This window comes from Anthonomus grandis, chromosome 10 (genome assembly GCF_022605725.1).
Source record: "Anthonomus grandis grandis chromosome 10, icAntGran1.3, whole genome shotgun sequence".
Taxonomy (NCBI): domain Eukaryota; kingdom Metazoa; phylum Arthropoda; class Insecta; order Coleoptera; family Curculionidae; genus Anthonomus; species Anthonomus grandis.
In genome coordinates this window covers 26,323,791-26,344,677 of record NC_065555.1, presented here as the reverse complement: position 1 = coordinate 26,344,677, position 20,887 = coordinate 26,323,791, and the positions used below count along the sequence as shown (strand labels likewise).

At 32.2% G+C, this 20,887-nt stretch overlaps 1 protein-coding gene across 15 annotated transcripts in view; it reads right to left on the bottom strand.

Annotated features, from left to right (window-relative positions):
* The window catches only part of LOC126741664 (voltage-dependent calcium channel type A subunit alpha-1), a 771,245-nt gene that overhangs the window by 54,267 nt on the left and 696,091 nt on the right, over positions 1–20,887 (bottom strand). The window contains exon 32 of one of the 15 annotated variants that reach the window (XM_050448203.1): positions 3,907–4,088. The exons of the other annotated variants lie outside the window; for them this stretch is intronic. Within the exon in view, the coding sequence (XP_050304160.1) occupies positions 3,907–4,088 (182 nt within the window). The remainder of the gene's footprint in view (positions 1–3,906; positions 4,089–20,887) is intronic. 15 annotated transcript variants of the gene reach the window in all.

Below are 20,887 nucleotides of genomic sequence, written 5' to 3'. Positions count from 1 at the left end.
ATTTGGATGCTGAACTTCCATCTCAATTCGATCAAAATCATGGTATGGATCTTGTAGATATTTAGCTATATTGTGAAGTACAGATGCACTCACAATATGTTCCGGAATGTTTTCAGTTTTTAGGCGAAAAGTATACTGGAGCATTGGAAAACGCCGTTTTAACTGACCAAAGCAGCGCTCTATGACACATCGTTCCTTTGCATGAATTAATATATAATTTTCTTGCATTGGTGTAGTTGGATTTTTATATGGTGTCAATAACCACGGGGCAACACCATATGCTTCATCACCTAATAAAGCTGCTTGGTGCACATTATTATACATAATTCCATGCACTATGAAGTTTCGCCAAATTGGACTATCGTGTACGGCCTGGCCAAAATGCATCCACACTTGTAAACATTTCTCGGGCATTACAAGTAGCTTGAACATTTATTAAGCATACCCCTGTTCTGTTCACGTATTCATCACCGTGAATAGATGGTTTTCTTATTTTTACATGGGTACAGTCAATAACACCTATAACTCTGGGCATTCGCTCACCACGTGCTCCCTCATTAATAGCAACTCTATGCAATTCCTTAGTGTTGGGGAACTTTATCCAATTGTTTCTTTTTGAATAAATTGCTTTAGATTCCGTGGCTAAAGTTCTGGAAACAGTGCTTTGATTGGCGTCTAGATAAACAGCAACTCCTTGCTGAAATCCAGGATCTCTTGTAAGAAAAGTTATTTACATTTTTCAAATTACAAAGTCAATTTACTAGAAATACCTAAACTTCTCAAAAAAACCTCAATTTTCGGTCGGTGACAAGGCTCTACCCCTTGTTTCCACCGATTCATCTTGGAGAAAATAATGTCCAAGTTACTCTACATTTTCTCTGTTAAATCTAAAATACCAAAGCGTGATTAGATGATTGGGATAGAAAAATCTATTAAATTTATGGTAATTACCTAAATAATTTTAGATATAAATCGTCATAAATCGTCATAATTATATTCTCTTCTTTGTTTGTATACTTTTTGACGATGAACATTCATAAAAACTGCCATTTTTTACTAAAACACTTTGATTGCTGGAGCCAAAGTTTGTCAAACAGCAACTTCATTTAAACTGTAGTAAAAAAAAACTGTAATAACTAGTAAATACTTCCAAAGCATAGCACCTTCTTCTTCTTCTATGTATCGTGTACATAGTAGTATATGCTACAGAAAGTAGTAAATGCTTCATTAGTGTAGTATAAACTTTAGATATATAGTATATACTTGAAGCATTAGCATATACTACTTTTTATGCATTTTTCTACTACATTATACTACTTTTAATGCATTGCAAATTTCATTAGTAAGCCAGGACTCAGTAATGAGAACAATATAAAATTCTTCTGATAGGTTGCTGGTATAAAATTCCTTAGTTTCTGTCCTTAGTCCTTTCATGTTTTAATAATATAGAGATAGACAATTATTATATACTTAAAAAAACTGTAATTTAATATTGTTTTTATCTTTTTTGCATTTTAATGGGGATCGACTTCTTAGCATACGTTAAAAGACGAATATGCCCAGCCAATGAGAATCGAAGATGGGACCGAAAACCGATTGATACCTTCGTTTACGTCCATGAAATTTCGCGTGCGAATTGCATATTACTTTTGTTTTGTTATCCCTTACCTAGATTGCACATTTTATTTGTTTTGCTTCCTGAATGATTTACTTATCATCGATAATTATTATTATATCGATTTTGCGACTATTTGAGTGCTCACAATAATCATAGTGTTTGGTGTTATCTATAATATTCGGTTCTATGCTAATTTTGAGTTAAAAACAAACATTTTAGTGTTTGACTTCCAATTTCTAATAAATTTTCTAGTGATTTTTTTACTATATGATTTCTTTTTTAGCTGCTGCAGTATCTGTTTACGATAATTATGGCAACACTAAAGTAATATATAATTTTTTTAGTTCTAATCTGAATTATGTATTTTCTAGTCAACATGTATGCAATCTGCAAAGTCTGTGAGAAGGAATTTTCAAGCATATCGGTGAGAAACAGATATCTTAAGAAGTTTCACCAAGAATTTGTTGAGCAGGAATACAAGAAACACATTACATGTCCAATGTGTACCAACAGTACCCAAGCATTTTCTTATATTAATAGTTTAAACAAACATTTGCTTGATATTCACAATAGAATGATTAAACAATTATTTTTACATTTTAGGAATTTTGAATAATATACCTCTTGGAGGGCGTAAAGTAATAGGGAGATCGATTCTGATTGTCAGACCCGAAATAAATTTAAGAATGGAGAAGAACATATATTATACAACAGGAGCGACATTAAAAGTAGTTTAAATTCTTAGTCATCAGACATAATTGAATATTTTGTTGTTTACTTTTAGGATTCAATAGCTCATGTAAAAAGGGAAATGACACAATAGAAAGGCCAAACTTGGTAACAAGATGTAACATGACATATTTGATAAGGAAATATAATGTTGACAAAAAAAGATAGCGTTATGATATGGTAGCCACTGCTTTAAAAATGAATGGGAAAGGAAAAAATGGCCAAGGGAAATATTATGCATTTGTTTTCAAGAGAATTAGTATGTGTATATGTACAAGGTGTCCAAAAAGGGTATCAGCAATGTGATGTTTCCATAAACCAAATACACCATATTTCTATGATCAGTTATTTATGACAAATTAATGTATAGTCAATGGAAATTTATGAACAAAAAACAATGTTGTCTAAATGGTGTCCGTTGCGCTGTATGCACTCTTCAAATCGATAACGAAGATTATTGATAACCCGTCCACACATTTCCCTTGATATTAATCTTATTTGCTCTTGGATATTATGCTTTAATTGATTTGTATCAGCTGGATTATTCTCGTAGACCTTACTTTTGAGGTAACCCCCATAAGAAATAATCAAGTGGCGACAGGTCCGGGCTCCTAGGAGGCCATTGCCTCTTCTTGAAATTACTTTATTGGGGAATAATCGTTATACAGCTTCAATTGCCCGATTTGACGTATGGCATGTCGCACCATCCTGCTGAAACAAGGTTTCTAAGTTAAAACCTTGAAACTGTCGGAAAAATAGCTCGGTATTAACGGTAAGTGCCCGTCCATTTTGATCTTCAAAAAAATACGGCCCAATTATGCCATCAGCAGACATAGCAGCCCATACGATTACTTTGGGGCTATGCAGTAAACGTTCGTGTTTTTATGTAAAGATGATCTTTTGAGAGTAGTCGTCTGACTTCGCTTCCGTACAGATAAGGTTGGATTCTCTCTGACTGATTGACGTACTCGTTCGATGTTTTCTGCACTTCTTACGATTCGTGGGCGGCCTGGATTATGAATTTTCACTGTGGATCCAGTAGCTTCAAACATTTTGATATATTTTCTAATAACATCAGGGCTAGGTGATAATTAAATAACATGTAATTGGTAATGAGCGCGATATAGACGGCGTGCTGTCACGATTGAACTATTGTTTTGGTAAAATGCACATACACAAAAAGCGCGTTGCTCTCCGGTAAACGGCTCCATTGCAACTAACATTCCTTGAACCCGTTTACATTTTGACTCCCACCGGTGGCGTTGCCACGTCTGAGATTAAATGTACAAATAAAGTGCTGATACCCTATTTGGACACCTTGTATAAAGATTACAATTAATACTTATAATAAATTAGAGAGTTTTGGGAGTTTTAATAATGATGTAAATAATGAAAGGCCATGATCGCCTTATTTATATTTTTTTAGTCTTATTACATTTTTTGTAACTCTTTAGGTACTTATTAAGCACCATTATTTCAACTTAATAAGTATAATATAGCCCCAGTACAGACATTATATAAAAACAAAAGCAGCATTTAGGATAATTTAAAATACTTACCGTAAAGATCTATTTCGCTTCGTGCTCCGCCTGGCTAACGAAATTAAGGTGTTTTCCTCTTGATGATCAGAATTATCTTGGCCCCCCATTAGGGGAGCACCTTCAAGACTAATGGAGCCAGCTCTAGAACCTCCCAGATGTCCAGCCATAGTATCCATGAGACAATCGAATAAAGATGCTTTCTGTTTTTGAAAATTTTATAGTTCAATAATAACTGTTATTTTCGTCGGTAATGAGGATATTTTTCTAGTCAAAAAACCTATCCTAATAATTTGTAATTTTGCTAATTAAAAAACGCAAGCTGTTATGTAAAAGTTACTTTTTAAAGGGTATGTTACCTGAATATTTTTAACATTGTCGCAGAAGATTAAATATATTTATTAAAGATTCTGTGCAAAAAATTGTTGTGTGTGATAAAGGATATAAGTAATAATGAAAATTTGTATTTTAGTGCTTAATTAGTAAATATGTGTTTCTATTTTAAATGCAATATTGGTATATATACACAAGATAAATATTTTATAAAGAGTAACGAGAAAAAATATTAAAAATATCAAAATTAAACGAGAGTTATATTTTATATTTACCTAATTCAAATTATACATATTAAATAAATGTGAATTAGTCCAAAAAACATAAATATCTAAGGATCTCGGACAACCATCTTTTTATTTAATTTATAGCATTTAGTGGTCTATTTATACATATGGCTTAAAAACAAAATTTGAAAACTATGTCGAGGGTGGAAATAATTCCAAAAAAGCAGATCCTAGTTTTCCTTATAAACTAACATAATATATAGTGTATATCAGCCAAATTGAATAAATTCCATAATAAATAAATGAGCGTATTCTCGAAAAAAAGCTCAGACACGTCAATAGGTGTTTTTACTTACCTATTTTTTTCAAAAGAAAAATATATAGGGTAAATATATTTCCAACTGTTTCGGAGATATTAGGTATTTTCCGATTTATTGCAAAAATTCGCTACAACACACTCAATACTTATTTCTCATTTCAGTTTTGGCAATGGGGACGTAAATATAAAGCATTCCAATTTTTACTTATATAAGATTAAAAAAAATTAAATAAAGTTATGTTCTTTACTTTGATTGAAAAAGCTTGGCCTTGGAAATTATTGACTATTAGCAATAATTATTAGTATCACAGTCATTTCAATTTCGTTAACTGCTTATCAGAAGAATAGTTCATTTAACAGAAACGCACAAAATAATAATTCTACAGATGATTGGTTATTGAGACAACAAACGAACAGGAATGCAAGTTGTCCGCCTATTCCATAAAAAATTTCCTTCTACATTTTAAGAGGTGATTAGTAAAATAGAAAAGTAGTTTCGCATGTAAATGAAAATCCACATACTTCTGGTTAAAAAACAGCGCCAAAATTCAATGTTAGCCATTCATCAATTATTCGAACATTCAAATAAAATAAAATGCTTTCCTATAAACTAATACCACCTCAGAAACTGATAGTATATGATTTTGATGAGAGAATGGATTTTTGTGAATAAATTATGGCAAAGTTAGATAACGATGAGATCCAATCAAAGCCTATTTTGTTTTCTGATGAGTGCACCTTTACACTTGGTCATGCTAATTAACAAAATTTCCAATATTGGTTGAAGGAAAATCCTCACTGGATGAGAAAACAATATACCCAACAGTCTGAAAAGGTTAAAGTCAATGTGGGCAGGAATTGTTGGTCATCATATCATAGGTCCGATATTTATTGTTAGCAATTTGAATTGATTCATGATAATTATTTTAAACTGCTTCAAAATAGTGTGGTGCCAACTTTGAAAAACTGATATCACTGGTTTAGTAAACTCACAAGTTTCAGCTACTAATATCATATGATTTCTACAAGATGGAGCACCCTCCTCCATTATCAAGTCAATGTCCGATGGTCCGATGGCAATACATCAACCGAATATTGTTAAGTCAGTGGATAGGGAGACGAGGACTGATGGAATGGCCAGCACGATTCCCTGATCTGGCACATTAGAGCTCTTTTTATGAGCATACTTTCAAAAAATTATATATAAAACTAAATACTCGACTTAGCTGCCTTAAAAAGACGAATAACGGTTGCGATTAGTTCAGTCACGCCTAAGATGTTGAGTAACATTAGAAGACATTTCTATTTAAGATTAGGACGTTCGTGGTAAAGTTCATATTGAACATCTTCTATATTTACATTAATGTTTTTTTTTTGTTTAACTGACAGATAAACTTTATTACATATTAGTTTTTGTGGCTGTTATAATGAATTTATGTAACCAAATAATTTTTATTTTATTTTAATATTCATTTTTGCAATAAATCGGAAAATACTTAATATCTCCAAAATAGTTTAAAATTAGTATAGGACATTCTACATGAAATATATCTAGAATAGTCTAAAGAATCCAAAAACTGAGTAAAACATACCCTGTATTTTTCTCACATTTAAAATAAAAAAGCTGATATTGATTTGACACCACTGTTATACGAAGTATCAAAAGGCTTTTTCGAAAATGTCCCTATTTACTTATTATGGAATTTATTCCATTTGGCTGATACACACTGTATACACAATGTTTGCAAGAAACATTAATTAGATTTATTGTATGCACTTCTTAATGGAGATCTTTCTTAATGCATATGACCTAAAGACACTAAGAAATAATTATCAGTGAAAGTTATTTATCTTATACCTAGAATATGCTGATCTTGCAAATAATATCCTTAATCCATTCGGGACGTAGGTCGAAATCAATAGTTACTTCCTCTAGCCAGAGATGCTAATGAATCGGATTTTTTGTTAAGAATTTGGCATTTTTTGGCTTCAAAAATTTTCATATAAACAAAAAATACTAACGGTCTGCAAACTGGAAAATGCTAAACGTACCTGTACGGCATACGTCCTGAATGGGTTAATATGGCTCATTTAAATAGGAAACAGAAATAATTCAAATAGCTACTATCAATCAAATCTTTTTTTAAAGCCCAAGAAAGCATAATTCCTATTACTAAGCTCTAGTTGGAATGATCTACAAATAAGACCTTCGACATAGTTTGATTTGATACATTCTTTTAAAATATTTAGTTAAAACCTAGATTTGGAAAACGGCCTTGGTTCAAAATTCAAATAAAAAATTTACGCTAAGAAGTACATCCGGAAAATAACTGCACTTAATTTTTGTAGGATTAAAAAAAAACATTTTTATAAGAAGAGCTTTCGAGATATTTGACTTGTACATGAGTAAAAAATTCTTCGATATAGTCGCCATTTTTCTAGGCAAATCAGAAGATAATTTTTATATGCTATATCTACCTCGAAGAATGTTTCCGCTAGCCCTTTTGCTCTTTTCTTCACTTCCTTTTGACTTTCCCGTTTATTAAAAACCTATTTCAATCCATGTTTAATTTTAAGGAAGTAAAAAAAAATAAATAATAGAATGTCCCAGATCAACGGAATATGGGACGATGGTTCAAAATGTCCTATTAAAATAAAGAAAGGTCAAAATTTTGAGATAAAAAAAAACGTCTAATCTTGTTTAGCTCGCGGCAGTTCTTGTACGTACTCGTACTATTCCATCAGCAAAGCTTTCGCGTCATTAAAAAATTTAATGGCGCAAGGTTTGCACTTGGAAAGAGATTGCATCAACGTAGAAATACTTTTGCGACAAGAGTTTCGAATATACTGACTTTAAATAGGACTTATTTTAAGCTAGAGGACACAAGATCAGTTGCTAACATGCAGAACTCACTTTCACGACTTCGTAGACATGGTATTCCTTAAGATAAAATAATACAAACACATAATGACGATCTCCTATGTTTTATACTTTATTAGGTGAATTAGAACCTTAAAACCATAATAAAATTTGATCAGTTTTCTAATCCCTTCAAGAATCTTAGTTTAGCAATAATACTAATCAGAATTTAAACCTAAGCATTACTTAATTGTATTTAATAATAATTTACCTTAGAAGCCCTTTTGACTGTAGTTCTTTAAATTCCTCTCTAAAAGTTATGATTAACTTCAAAGCACTCCTTATTCTAGGAAGTCATTTCCAATCTCCTAGACGTGGTGCTACCATCTATTTCCTAAGCCAGACCGTTGTATTTATTTCATCTAACAGACTACGGTTTTTCCTTTACTCTTATTTACATACTATACCTTTGTACGTAAAAACTTATACCTGTATAATTTTACCTCGTCTATTTACTTCTCAACTCCAATGCACTAATTGTTCTTAAGGCGGCCAAACACTTTTAAGATATTAACTTTTTTGTATTTAATGCGTAACTGCTTCTTTTATCGGAATTGCCAAATTATGAAAGCCTTCGTTTGAAAAAACGGTGATAAACTCACTTAATTAGAAAACTCGTGTGATGTTGGTTTATTTAAATATACTACTGTATAATTGCTACTTTTTGTCATGTTTCTGTACTCCAGACACCATTTGTATAGCTAAATTAATTCCGGTACCTATTCATATTTTAAGTATTTTCCTATTCAGCTCTTCAGGTTAAATATTTGCAATGCTTTTATTTCAATTAATTCTAACTAGAATTTATCATTTTTTAAATACGTATTTATATTCCCATGGTCCTTTTTAGCCCCTTTTCCAGTGATTCTTTAGAAATTAAAGCTCGTGATGGCTTTCTTACTCCATTGGAATCCTTAATTGTTTCTTTTGCTGGAACATTGACTTGTTTTGTTTACCAGTAATTCATTTTGTTTCATATTAAACCTTATATCAGAGAATTCGTTGAGATCACTAAGAGGGCCAGTGCTGTCCACCATTTTCCTGTTAGTTTTTATGGAGCTTTTGGTACGTAATAGATTAGCTATCTATCTTTTAGAGATTATAGTTTAAATACCTTAGAGAAATCTGTAACAACCGTTAATCAGGCCTCGAAGCTTTAGTGAAATTATTTCGTCTTAGGGGCAAACTTCTTACTTTTCTATGAAATTGTTGTTTCATCGTTTAAGACATTTAAGAATGAATGTATTTGGGAAACGGCCTTGATTAGTTTATACTTATGAAAGAATTGAATGTCAAAATAAGGTGAATAATTTACTGAAAGTTACTCGTGTGGGGAAAAATGTGTAAATAATAAACCCCTTAAACTTTTATGCAATAATTCTAAAATTGTTCCCACAGTCATTCGTTCGAAGCGAAGATTAGACCCTAATTCCTACAAGGTTGGTTATGACTCAACTAAGATGCGATAGACTGCCTGCCTGTAAAGTTATTCGAGTAGATTTTGAATAAAAAATTATATCAGAGAGATCAGGAAAACTAGAGAGCACCCCATTACTCGTTTATTATCAAAATGTGGGAGAACTTCGTACTAAGCTAGATTCTTTAAAATTGGTTGTCAACAGTTCAACGTATAATATGATAGTATTAGTAGAGAGTAACTTAGGTAGTGTTTTTTTAGATAGCGAATTAGAATGTGCTGTTTATCATTTGTTTTGTGCTGAAATGTTTCGCATAACTAGTAAGAAATTAAGGGAAGAAGGTATTCTTATGTATATACGTAAATCTATAGAACATAGGAAAATGTTGTACAGCTATTTATTTTATGTAATGTTATGAGGGTTTAAGATTCTTAATTGCTGGGCTTTATATTCTACCAGAGATGCCAGAATTATTTTATAGAATACATTGTGAATCAGTGAAGAATATACTACATCCATCACAAAATATCTATATCTTTGGCTCATTGGAGTAATGATGAATATGGCTTACAGTTTGAGTGGCCGGGAACGTCTAATGAAGTATTATTAACGCATTATTTTGGATTTTTACAGCTATGTCAGTTAAACAGTTTGCCTAATGAGAGAAATGTTTTTCTTGATCTTGTTTTTTCAAATAACAGAGTGCAAATGTATGCACTTTATCGGTGGATCCAATTTTGACTGAATACATCATTATGGTTATGAATGCTCGGCAAATGTGTTATTTGAAAGAAAAAGTTCTGACAATCTCTTATTTTATGATTTTTACTAGGATTTTAAACATGCAAACTATGTAGGTATTAACAATTTTTTAGGTGGCGTTCGCCGAGTCCTCTCTTTTAGCGATATTAAGTCTCATTTGAATTGTTCTTATGATATATTGGGAATGGGAAATGCTCTCTTTGTTCCTCTGTGTCCCTAGCACATATCCTAATTTATTTTCTTTTAAATTGAGATACTTGTCTTCCAAAAAGAGAAAGTTAAGATACGAGTGTAAAAGAAAGAGAAAAGTTTGCTGGTCTCAATGATGTTCAACATTGATTTAGAGTTTAAAAATAATCCAAAATATTTCTGGAAATATGTTCGAGACTTAAAATCCACTCAGAATCTTTCCTCAGTCCTTGTTTTATAATGGAAAATCTGCAGATGATGGACGATCCATTGTTAATGTTTAAAAGTTACTTTAAAACTGTCTATACAGGGTGTTCATTTAAAAACTTCCCACCACGGATTTATCAAAAACCACTGTTTAAAAAAAAAACGCCGAAATACGTCAAAAGGTTTGTTAAGGGGGACAACTTTCTAACCTAAAATTACTTTACCCCCTTTCACCCTCTGCCCCCTTAAAAATTTTAAATGGCAAGGGGTATCGAGTAATAGCTTGTTTAAAAAATCTTTTGAAGTCTTTTATTCTGACGTTTGATTTTTTTAAATCGGTCGATTCGTTTTCGAGAAAATTAAAAAAGTCTTTACTTATCTTAATTTGTTTAGATAGAAAACAAAAACATGAAAATATCAGTTTTTATTTCAATAAGGGTTCAAAATGTTGCCCATTAGGGTTTGCCAAATCTACAATTCGTTTATAATTTAAAACGGAAACTACCAACATAAACAGCAATTCCGAAGATTAGACGTGGAAAAAACTAAATAACAACCTGAATTGTTTTCCGCATTCTTTTCATCAACACAGATATCCTGGGCGAACTGTATTTATTTATGTTATACCTGCTAAGTTATTTATAGTTGCTGAGAAAAATAAAAAAAAATATTTTGCAATCAGTTACATTTGTGAAAGTCTTGGAATAGTGAAAATTTATTTGTTGAATTGAAGATTTTACTTCCAAAATGGTTTACAAACTAGCCGAAAGAGTGGAAATTATTCTAATTTATGGTACCCAAAATCAATGTGCTCGGCAAACGGCCTTCATATTTAACGCCAAACATCCGGAGAAGATAACTTCGCATAGGTATGTTTTGGACCTTGTTACTAAGTTTACGAAACTTGATCTGTTGCAAATAAAAAACGTGATCATCGGCGAATTTTGGATGAAGCCGCTCAAGTTGAAGTTTTGGGTCATTTTGGAATAAATCCTAATACTTCATTACGCAAAATTGTTGCTGCCACTGATATTTCATTAAGCTCTGTTCACGCAGTTACCAAACTTCATAAATTTCATCCATTCAAAATAAAAAAAATATTGCAAGAGTTAACCGAAGACGATTTCGATAGGCGAGTTGAGTTTTGTAAAAAAATGACTGAAGCGATTAATGATAATACTATTAATGTAAAGAATATCTGCTTCAGCGATGAATGCACATTTTATCTAAATAGATTTGTTAATAAGCATAACTGTAGATATTGGAGCAATGAAAATCCTCATGCATTTGGAGAAGGGCATACCCAGTACCCTCAAAAAATGAATGTATGGGTAGGCATTTTAGGAAATAAAGTAATTGGGCCATTATTAATTAACGGAAATTTAAATGGAGACATTTATTTGGATATGTTGGAAAATACCATCAATCCGCTTATCACGGAATCCATTGAAAACCAAATCGATGATGATGGAAACCCTATACTTGATGAGGCTGAAATATATTTCCAGCAAGACGGCGCTCCTTCTCACTATGTTCTTCCCGTTCGGCAATGGCTAGACGACGAGTTTCCAGATAAATGGATAGGGCGAAGGGGGCCTATAGAATGGCCTGCTAGATCTCCTGATATAACGCCGTTAGACTTTTTTTCTATGGGGTCATTTGAAATATATTGTGTTTACTCCCCAACCTGAAAGTTTGGATGAATTTCGTCAACGCATCATCGACAGCAGCTGCCATGATATCCCACAACATGTTTTTGAAAATGTCCATCAGGAATTTGAACATCGCCTATGTCATTGTTTGGCCAAAAACGGGCAACATTTTGAACATTTATTGATATAAAAAATGATATTTTTATGTTTTTGTTTTTTATCTGAACAAATTAAGATAAACAAAAATTTTTCTAATTTTCTCGAAAACAAATCGACCGATTTAAAAAAGTCAAACGTCAAAATAAAAGACTTCGAAAGACCTTTTAAATAATAGCAATTACTCGATACCCCTTACCATTTAAAATTTTTAAGGGGATGACCCTGGGGGGCAGAGGGTGAAAGGGGGTGAAGTAATTTTAGGTTAGAAACAGTGGTTTTCGATAAATCCGTGGTGAGAAGTTTTCAAATGAACACCCTGTATAAGGAGCAGCAATAAAAATTTTGGAATGAATGTTAATGCATCAACAAGAAATCTTTGTCAAAATTTAAATTTTGCAGCAATTTAAGTTCGGGGTATTTTCAATAGGATTTGTTGCTTGCCTAATGGATATACTTTGGGTCCTAATGGCAAAGGTACCAAATGTGCTTTTAAAAAAGAGTATTTGCACAATTGTTAAACTTCTCCACATTTTGTTTAATATGTTATTGATAACGTCTGTATTTCCTGACATATGGAAAAATAGTTTTGTAATGCCTGTTTTTAAGAATGAGGAAAGAATTTAGTCAGCTATTTTCAAACTCTTTGATAGCTGGGTAAGTGGTCAATTGAGGTGGATGTGCCGAAATTTAGTCAATATGCATCCGCGTGGCTTTTTTTCGATCGACAGTCACAAATTTGTTGTTATATCAAAATAGGCTAATCAATGCCTTGGAGGATTTTAAACAGGTTGACTCAATTTATACGGATTTTTCAATGGCTTTTCAAAGGATCATGGGCTTTTTTGTGTAGGTTGTTTGATTTGGGTTTTGGTGCGATTAATCTTGATTGGATAGCTAGTTTTGTGTTGGGTCATTTGCATAGGGTGAAACTAGAATCTTTTTTGTCTGAAGCAATTTTTGTTACATCAGGATACCTCAAGGGGGACATTGTTCTCCAATTTTCTCTATTTGCAAATACTATTTTTAAGTGCTTTCAGAACAGTTTTACTTTGGCTTTTCGCAAAAATACTTTATCTTTTTATACTATATTTTGGATTTATTCTCAGGTATTGTAAGAATTTTTCACTGAATACTATAAAGAGTGTAGTCATCATGTGATCATAGAGCTCGCTGAATTGTTTTAAGCTAGAATATGTCTTCATAGTTTGGTCACCTTATAATACACAACTATTTATTGCTGATAAAAATTATGCATTAATTGAGAGTAGTTCACATCTGGTTACGTTGGCGGAATATGTCGGGAATGATGTTCGTACAGGGTGTCCCATTAAGAATGTTCCTCGGCTGTATCTCAGGCCCCAATAATCGTAGAGCGTTGAGAAAAAAAATTAGTATAAAAGTGGCCCAAAAAAAATAGCTGGAAAATATTTTGAAGTTCATTGGTCAACCGCTAGAGGGCGTTCTAGCTACTTAAAAAGTTTAGAGTCTATTTTTTCCAAAAAACCTTTTATAACCTGCATCCCAAAATATTATCGAAATAATCTACAAAGTATTCCTGACAAAAATGTTTTGACAACCATTTCTGTCAAATGTCAAATAAAGTGGTGGGGAGAATTTCTATCTTAAATGAGAAAAATCGTAAGAAGTAGGCTTTGGCTGCACCGATTTTTTTAAAACAACTTTTATTTAAAAGCTCTTTTATTGCTTTATTTTTCTATCAAAAAGATATTATTGGAAAATTTTCTTAAAACCCGCTAGGGGGCGTCTACTTCTAACTTACGCTATTCGACTGATTACTTTAAGAAACTCAAATGCAACCGTGTGTGTTTTTTTACGGTGTTAAGAGCGGAGAATAAAGCTTAATAATTTAGTAAAAACCGCATTTTGATATCACGTCTCTAACTAAAGTTACAAAAAAAAATGTGTTTATTAGAAAGTGAAAACATCAAATATGGTCGTTAAGTTCTATTTACCAGCCGGGTTAAAAAAACTGGTATCTAAATGAATCTTTGTGTAAAGAAACAATCTTGGTATAAGAGCTCTTTATTTTTACACAATTCCGGAAGGTGGCGTTGATTTACACTTCTTTATAAAGGAGTTTCAGCGGGAATAAATCTATTCAGTATGGGAAAACTATGCATAGGAACGTTTTAAATTTTTGGACAACGTAGCAACAAATAATACAACATGGTGTGCTAAAATAAGTTAAAAGACTTATATTGAAAACAATACAGCAACATATTAGTTGTGTTCATAAAGGAACTAAAAATTAAAGTTTATATAAGACTATCGGTTAGTACTTTATTCGAGTATAAATACACAGGTAATTAAATTATGCCAATTTTAATAATAAGTTGGCTTTGCATTTGTTTAAAAAACATAAAGGCCGGTGACAACTCTGTGACAGCTACTTAAAAGTATTCGGTGGTCTTATAAATTTAGTTATTTATTTCGATCAGAGTTTATTCTTTGACTTTAATTTAAAATGCGTCTGTCTTTGCAAGAGTCGGTAAATGTTATCAAAATTTTTTATGAATGTTTTGAAAATGCTACTATAGCTGCAAGGCTGTATGCTCAACGTTTTCCTCAAAACCGGCGTCTGAGTAGAGGCATATTTATTCGTTTGGCCCGTCGTTTTCGAACAACAGGTAGTGTAGTCCATCCAACCTACCGTAGACAAGGTCGCAGGAGAACGGAGGAAAACATAATAAATTGTTTGGCCTATGTAGAATTTGATCCGCACTTAAGCATCAGAACTATTTCAGGCGATTTAGGCATACCTCATTCTGTAGTTCACAGAATTTTGCAGGAACACAGGTATAACACAATTTTAAAAAAATAAGTGCCTAGATACTTACTTAATTTATTTTTTTTTGCATATAGATTTCATCCATTCCATATGGTACTCCACCAGGCATTAAATCTAGAAGACTATGACAGAAGACTAGATTATTGTCATTGGATGGAGAATATGTTGCTCGAAAATCCAAATTTTCTCAACGAAATTTTATGGACAGACGAAGCAACGTTCAATAGTGACGGAGGAGTTAACAGACATAATATGCACTATTGGTCTGAAACTAACCCTCGTTGGATGCGCGAGATCCAGCATCAGGGAAGGTGGAGTGTTAATGTCTGGTGCGGTGTAATAGGATCTCAGGTTATAGGTCCATTTTTATTTGATGAGAGCCTAACTGGAGAACGATATCTTGGATTTTTAAGAAATGAGCTCCCAGCATTATTAGAAGAGGTGCCTCTGAGTATAAGAGCCAACATGTTTTTACAACATGACGGATGCCCGGCTCATTTCGCGGTACAAGTGCGAACGTTCCTTAATCAGCGGTACCCTGATCGGTGGATTGGCAGAGGTAGCTTTTTCCCTTGGCCGGCAAGGTAATTTTATCGTTATAGAAACATTATTAGATTACATTGCATATACTTGCACATCGCCAGATTTAACCTGCCTTGACTTTTATTTATGGGGTAGAATAAAAGCCATTGTATTTTCTTCAATTCCTACCGATAGAGAAAATATGAAACAGCGAATAAGGGGCGCTATTCGGAGTTTACCAGCCGCAGAAATAGAGGCAGCCGTGGAATCAACCCGACGAAGAGTTCAAAATTGTATAGAACAAGACGGACGACAATTCGAATACCTCGGCAGGCATTAGATTAGTGTAGGAATTAAAATATTATTATTTTTTCTTCCATTTAAAATAAGCAAGATTTTTATCTTTTTTCAGTTTAATCGGTACCAAGTGCCAAAACTATCAAAATATTTTTGTCGTGTTACAATGACGCGTCGACGTTGATAAATATTTAAAACGTTCCTATGCATAGTTTTCCTAGTTTTCCCATAAACATTGATTTATTACCTGATTTATTACCAATGAAACTTCCTGTGTAAAGAAGTGTATAAATAAACGCCACCTTCCGGAATTTCAAAAAAGCTGGTATACCAAGATTGTTTCTCTACATAAAGATTCATTTAGACACCAGTTTTTTTAACCCGGCTGGTAAATAGAACTTAACGACCATATTTGATGTTTTCACTTTCTAATGAAAACATTTTTTTTTGTAACTTTAGTTAGAGACGTGATATCAAAATGCGGGTTTTACTAAATTATTAAGCTTTGTTCTCCGTTCTTAATACCGTAAAAAAACACACATGGTTGCATTTGAGTTTCTTAAAATAATCAGTCGAATAGCGTAATTTAGAAGTAGATGCCCCCTAGCGGGTTTTAAGAAAATTTTCCAATAATATCTTTTTGATAGAAAAATAAAGCAATAAAAGAGCTTTTAAATAAAAGTTGTTTTAAAAAAATCGGTGCAGATAAAGCCTTCTTCTTACGATTTTTCTCATTTAAGATAGAAATTCTCCCCACCACTTTATTTGACATTTGACAGAAATGGTTGTCAAAACATTTTTGTCAGGAATACTTTGTAGATTATTTCGATAATATTTTGGGATGCAGGTTATTAAAGGTTTTTTGGAAAAAATAGACTTTAAACTTTTTAAGTAGCTAGAACGCCCTCTAGCGGTTGACCAATGAACTTCAAAATATTTTCCAGCAATTTTTTTTGGGCCACTTTTATACTAATTTTTTTTTCTCAACGCTCTACGATTATTGGGGCCTGAGATACAGCCGAGGAACATTCTTAATGGGACACCCTGTACATAACCTAATTAATGGTTACATAGATTGTTGATTGCAGTTTGTTGGAGTGCATAAAGTTAGATTTACCAGCTAGGATTAGAAGGGGGCTCTTTAAATCTTTCCGTATTCCGCTTTACCTTATTAATTATGGTCAAAATTCATCCATAGATCGTTACTGTAAGCTCATAAATAGTTGCATTATTAAAGTGTTTGGCCTGTTAATAAATTTATTAAGGAAGCAATTGAATAATTTTGTTATTTAGTTTTAATGTTTGAATCTTTTAAAATTATATCTCGGTTTATATATTACATATTTTTGTAATTTTATTTTTTTTTTGTAATACTACTAACTTTTGAGGATGAATTTTGGGTTGGGTTGGGTTGGGTTGGTTTGAATTACTACTTTCTCGTAAGTTAGCTTGTAGAATGCTGTTATTATATTGTTAATTTATGTAATTGGATACCCCGTCATTAATAAATAAATAAATAAATAAAAAATAAATAAAACAGAATAAAATATTTATTCAATACAAAATTTACATTTCCTAATAACTCAAATATATGAAATGATACATAAAAGAAAAAATTATATACAGGTTGGGGAATTGAAGATTACATATTAATTAAAATAATGGCAATATCGCTTCCTCCCGTCGATAAGGAGGACCTAGAAGCAAGAAGGGGATAAGTCGCCATTTTATAGTCGTTATAAGTCCCATGAACTTATACTATTATTTAATTATACTATTGTTTAATGCAAGAACGGGATGAGTATCTTCACAAACAACGAAGTTGCCAGCACCTTTGAGTTATCTCCTTCATTAATTTATGGCAAAAATGGGATAAGTCGCAACGCCATATCTCAGTAACAATGCACCAAATAAACTATTATTTTTTTTGGGCATGGCGGTTGAATAGTGGGGTGATATCGGGCAGTATGTTGCTCTACGCGTGGCAATGTAGTGCATATTAAACACAATAAGAGCACCGATCGCTTATTTGTATCATGCCTTTACTGGTTGCTTATAATGTCAGGTTATAATTCAAACGCGTCTGAGCCCTTCCAGGATTCAGGAAGTGAGTACCGACCTAAATCTTTAGACAGCGAGTCTGTTGCAGTACATTTAGAGGGATCTAATTAGAAAAATAAGCAATACAAATACTGCAAATAGGCGATGAAAGAGGCAAAAAGCATTAAGGACAGGCAAAGAAATAACAGAAAAACAAAACGAGCAGACGGCGAAGCCTGCGTTAATACTAAAGGGCACAAGTTCAAATCAGGCAACAAAAGCTGCAAAAAGGCCTGTTTTGATAAGTTTACTACCGAGGAAAGTAAACGAATTTTTGACTTAATCAATGGATTAGGTAAACAAGTCGCAGCATGGCTACGGAAACAAAATCCTAAAAATCGAGAAATAATTTTTAGAGACAAAGTGAGTCTGCAACAAACATTTCATTTCATTTTCTATAGGTATTTGTATTTTTTCTAGATAAAGCTGCCTTTTTCTGAAATGATAGTATGTAAAATAGTGGTATTTCATCTACATGGAATTGGCAAAAATTGGCTATAACGCATCCGTTTCTACATGTCTGCAAGTGTTACTGAACCACCCAATTTGCAAGGAAAACATTATCGCAGGCAAAATGTGATCTCAGAAAATATTATTCCATATGTGAGTAACCACATAAACACTTTTCCAAAAATACAATCACACTACGCACTATAGCCGAGTAAAAAATAAAAGTTCGATCTATCTTTAGAACTAAATATTAAAATAAATATAAATTTAGTATTATGAGTTAAATTAAAATAAGTTAAAACGTACTTTAGATGAAGAAGAAAAAAAAATTGCGAAATTTTATTGCAAATAATATAATTACGTCCAACAAAGTCGCATACTAACGTCGTACTGATAAATAAACGATGAACCAGGTGAGTAGCAGAGTGTACGAAAACATGCGTACGCATTAACATATTATGCATTTAAGCCTCTCTATACGTAGTGATCGATTCCCCAACCTGTATACATTATTTTATTCATAGATTATTTGCTGTAATTGGGAGCAAAACAAAAGCAACTTCTGCAACTACTCCCAACAAAGTCTATGGGGAGACTATTATGTTAATAATAAGTAAAACTAAATTAAAAATAATAATTATAATACAAAATAAAAGTAAAGTAAAGGTTTATAATAAAAAATCAAGTATAAAGATGCAACGATAAAAGTAAAGAGTGGTAAGCTCATAAAGAAGGATAAAGTTGCATGGCATAACAAATGTGCAAGAAAAATGGTTGTCTCGAGATCCTCGATAGAAGTCTTTTCTCTGGTGATGAATCAAAATAGTATGCATTAGTTATTTTTAATAAAAGTATTGCATTCATATTATGTTTAAAGCGAATTATACCATAAAATACTTATTTATGATTCAGATCAAATTCTAGCAGTAGAACTGTATTTGTAGTTTTAAAATGAGTATGTCTGTAATGGTTAGGAATGTAATATAGCCGCATGCAGAACTTGCAATAAGTAAGTGGGAACCATACTCGACTAATATATTTTTAATAAAGTAAGCTTAAATGTGTAAAAGTTAGCCAACGTACTAAATAAATATGACCAGATTGCTATTAGAAGTGGGAATAAAGAGAGAAAAAGTAACTATATTACTCATGCTAGAAGTAACTATATACTCACTAGAAGAGTTAAAAAATCTAATTAGGAAAAATACCTAATAACATACGATTTATAATCATGCAAACAATGTTATAAACAAGAAACAAACATACTAAATATCTAAAGAAGGCTAAGTAAAAAATTTTATAATATTGATCATTTAAAATGCAGCAGTAGACTTAGGAAACCTAAGCCTTTACCTTTACTGTAAAAATCATTTTAATTTTTTAAAATAATTAGTACTCACTTTATTTATTATCAGTAGATTTTAGATAATTATTTTGGTTAAATATTTATAGGTTCGATGAAGATGACAGATCAGGAGAGATAAGAAAACGAGGTAAAGAGAAAAATTATACAATCCTATAGAAGAGTAGTACAGATTTTTTTAAAATATTGCTATTTTTCGACTTTTTTTACTTTTATAAATTCAACGTTGGAATTCTAAAAATGAATATCTAGGATGGGTAGCTAAAATTAACTGTGAGTGTCATAAGCTTCAATTTCTAGCAAATATTTTAATGATATAATTTCTAATTGTATTTGAAATAGGTTTTGCTAATCTCGAACGTTGTGATTTTTATTAGATACAACATTATTTTATACATCAGATACTGGTTTATCCAGTAATTTCGTATAAGTTCCATAATTTTGTCTATAGTTTTAAAGCAAGACTAGTTTCACCCACTTTACCTAATTGCTCATAGACCAACAAGATTTGTGATAAATCGCGGAACTGCAAAAGATACAAGGACAAATATTAAATATGATGGAACCAATAGAGGAGGCTACTTATGGTTTGCAAGCTGTAAAAAGATTTTTGACAATGTTCAATAATCAGAAATACGAAATATACTACAGGGAGTATCAACGCGCTTGACTGTTTTTATTAAAATGTTCTACTAAGATAGTCCCGCACAAGTAATAAATTGTTAAGGTAATATTGGAGAAACACAAGATCATTATCAACAAAAATTTATAGGTCTTTAGGTTAAATAAAGTACGACAACACTCTGAAAACTCCCTACTTGCGCTTGTCACTGACACCGAACATAAACTAGAATAGAAGGATCACTCTAAGCGCCGCCCAAAATGTTGCCTTTCTCACTCGCTTTCTGATGCTACTCTTTTTTGCTGCCCGGTGGCGACTGCGTTATACAGGGGCGTCTTCAATATTAGAACTATAATAGCGTTGTGCGGAAATTTTGTACTTTAAAAATGCCGGTGATATGTTGCGTAGATGGCTGCAGGAGTAAAAGGGGATATATATTTTTTTTAAAATAAAAATGGATTAGTTCACAGAAAAAAATACACGCTTTTCTTCAGTATTTCTTAAATATCTCGGAAAATTGAGATCCTACAAAAAAATCTAATAAACAAAAGTTGGTTTAAAAACAAAAGATTGGCTTTTGTTTGATTTATCTAGGTGCTATAGGCGCTAAGATACAACTGTGTGAACATAACCCCTTTTTTTAGATAACAAAA